The sequence below is a fragment of the Solanum stenotomum genome, chromosome 3, assembly GCF_019186545.1.
Source record: "Solanum stenotomum isolate F172 chromosome 3, ASM1918654v1, whole genome shotgun sequence".
Taxonomy (NCBI): domain Eukaryota; kingdom Viridiplantae; phylum Streptophyta; class Magnoliopsida; order Solanales; family Solanaceae; genus Solanum; species Solanum stenotomum.
In genome coordinates this window covers 69,352,390-69,354,776 of record NC_064284.1, presented here as the reverse complement: position 1 = coordinate 69,354,776, position 2,387 = coordinate 69,352,390, and the positions used below count along the sequence as shown (strand labels likewise).

The 2,387-nt window shown below is 35.9% G+C and overlaps 1 protein-coding gene across 1 annotated transcript; it reads left to right on the top strand.

Annotated features, from left to right (window-relative positions):
- Window positions 1–409: 409 nt before the first annotated feature.
- LOC125859258 (F-box protein At5g03100-like) lies at window positions 410–2,172 on the top strand. Its single transcript, XM_049538956.1, has 3 exons — window positions 410–1,363; window positions 1,522–1,686; window positions 1,798–2,172. Exons 1-3 carry the CDS (start codon window positions 410–412, stop codon window positions 2,170–2,172), a joined length of 1,494 nt encoding a protein of 497 aa, XP_049394913.1.
- Window positions 2,173–2,387: the final 215 nt, after the last annotated feature.

Below are 2,387 nucleotides of genomic sequence, written 5' to 3'. Positions count from 1 at the left end.
GTGTAGAAAATTACAATGTCTATGTTAAGTGTCTCCGCTCCCAACAAATGTTAACATATGTTCCGTGTTTGGATTCATATTTTATTGCAATAAACTAAACTTTGGGTTGTCACTGTTTAAAGAGGCAACTCTTCTGCCTGGAGAAAATTACAATAACAGAGAAATACGACTTTTCACAACTGTATTAAACGGTGGCAACTCTTCTTCTAAAAATGCGTCTTTTGCTGAAGCGGTGCCTGTTTTTATAAGAGGGACATTTAAGTAATTTAACTTTTAAATTTAAATTCGAAAGATCTTGACTTTTAAGATAGTGTATATATATATATATATATAGAAGATGTGCGTGATAGGTAATACAGAGGATTTTATTGCCTGAGATAAAAACAAACAAACCAATCCTCTTTTGCCGATGGAGATGACAAATCTGAATAAGAAAAAGGTAACAGAGGAGGAAGGAATCAATAAATTGCCGGATTCTCTCCTAGTTCAAATTCTCTCACTTCTCCCAACAACTAAGGAAGCATTCAGAACTTGTCTAGTCTCTAAAACATGGCGGCGTTTCCCAACTTTAATTGATAGCTTCAATTTCACTTGTTCAACTGACCGCGAAAGAGAAGATTCTATTATTCATAATGCATTAACACATTCCCGCTCTCCCAAAATTATGAAGTTCCAACTTGACTTAACTCACTTTAGTCTATCACACTGCAGTTTCAGGCCTGAGTATGAAACCCTAATCAGTCGTTGTTTTAGTTTTGCTGTTGAAAGACAAGTTGAAAATGTTGTATTGTCGTTTCTGTTTGGTTTTGGTTATGGTTATAAGTGCACATTGCTTGAATCTCTCTGCACATGTTCATCGTTGATAACTTTAGATGTTCAAAATTGTGGCTTTAATAATGTGGTCATATCGTGGAACTCTCTAAAGAGTATAAAGTTGGGGTATTTGAGGCTAACCGATGATGATATGGTGAAATTATTGTCAGGCTGTCCTGCATTGGAAACAATGGAATTATATAGCTTTATTGGTTTCCATCGCTTGGAAAGTAATTCCCTAAAATTAAAGACGCTAAAGTTGAAAGATTATGTTCGGGTTGGTGGAAATGGAGATGACTTAGAAATTCTTGCCCCGTATATTCAGAATTTGGAAATATCAGGAGAAGATCTGGAGTGTAGGCTTGTTGATGTGTCTTCTGTAGTTAATGCTAAGCTCATTTACAGCTTTCTCTGTATCAAAGGCATCCCAAGTATTTATGTGAAAGACTGCTGCCATGAATATCGTCAAGTAGTATATACCATCGTCCAAGATAATCTTCAAAAGTTATGTTATGCAACTGATCTAACAATTGGAACTTGGTTCACAAAGGTTCGTCTTTAACTCGAAAGTCCTTACATTGATGTTTCATAGAGCTGTGTTTAGACAATAGATTTGTCAAAGTACTATATGTCTGTTGTGAAGTACTTCCCTTTTGTTGTTATTGCTTTCTCCATTATTTACTAGTTTCGTTGGGATTACTGCACCAGGTCATGTACATGTTGCAGTTCAAAGGGTTGCCCGTTTCAGAATTGAATTGCAAATATCTAACACTGATGTTGCATATGACAACGTTTAATATGTATGGAGTAGCTGGTCTTTTGAGAGTCTCGCCACAAGTGGAAACAATCAGCATAGAATTGGAATATACGCTGGTAAACTTCCTGGAACTTAGCTCTTCTTTTTACGTCTCTTCATCTGGTTGAAGTGTTTGTCACATTGAATGTGACCTGCATTTAGTCCTGATTATATTTTTTTGTCTCCAGATAGATGATTTTCTGGTCAACAACAATTCCTGCTGCAACCCTGAGTTACTTGATTTAGCCAAAGAAGATAATATGGATTTGCTGAGTTGGGTTTCAAGCGTTGAGTTTCACAACCTCAAGAAAGTTAAGATTGTCATCTCCTCAGATGCGTGCTGGAAAGATCATGTCAAAACGGGCTTTGAAAAGGTTTCCAAACTTTCAGAATTTCTGTTATTGAATGTGCCGATTTTTGAGAATTTCGTTATCATATCAAAGAGAAGAAGGTGCGAGACATGTTCAATGAACTGTCTATCCCAACATTTATCTCTATTGGCCGATAAATTGTTAGGTTGTCCAAGATTGTCCACCAATGCTGCGATTAACTTCCAGGAGTGAGCTTTCCTGTCTCGAGATATAAGAAATGTTGCCTTATATATGTTGAGTTTTTGATAAACTACTCATGGATCTTTTATCTTCTCCATGTATGTTTGTAACTAATTACTATTGGAATTATCCTTGTGGTATACCAAATGTTATCGTATCTTCGTTTCTTATTAAACATTTTCTTTATTCATTTGATGGCATATGCTAATCAATTAGCACAGCTAATC

Bases quoted from the DNA above. Each gene is read 5' to 3' on its own strand.
- LOC125859258 (XM_049538956.1), top strand. From the start codon at position 410: ATGGAGATGACAAATCTGAATAAGAAAAAGGTAACAGAGGAGGAAGGA. The intron at 1,364-1,521 runs GTTCGTCTTTAA...TTACTGCACCAG, and splicing joins TTGGAACTTGGTTCACAAAG to GTCATGTACATGTTGCAGTT. The intron at 1,687-1,797 runs GTAAACTTCCTG...TTTTGTCTCCAG, and splicing joins TAGAATTGGAATATACGCTG to ATAGATGATTTTCTGGTCAA.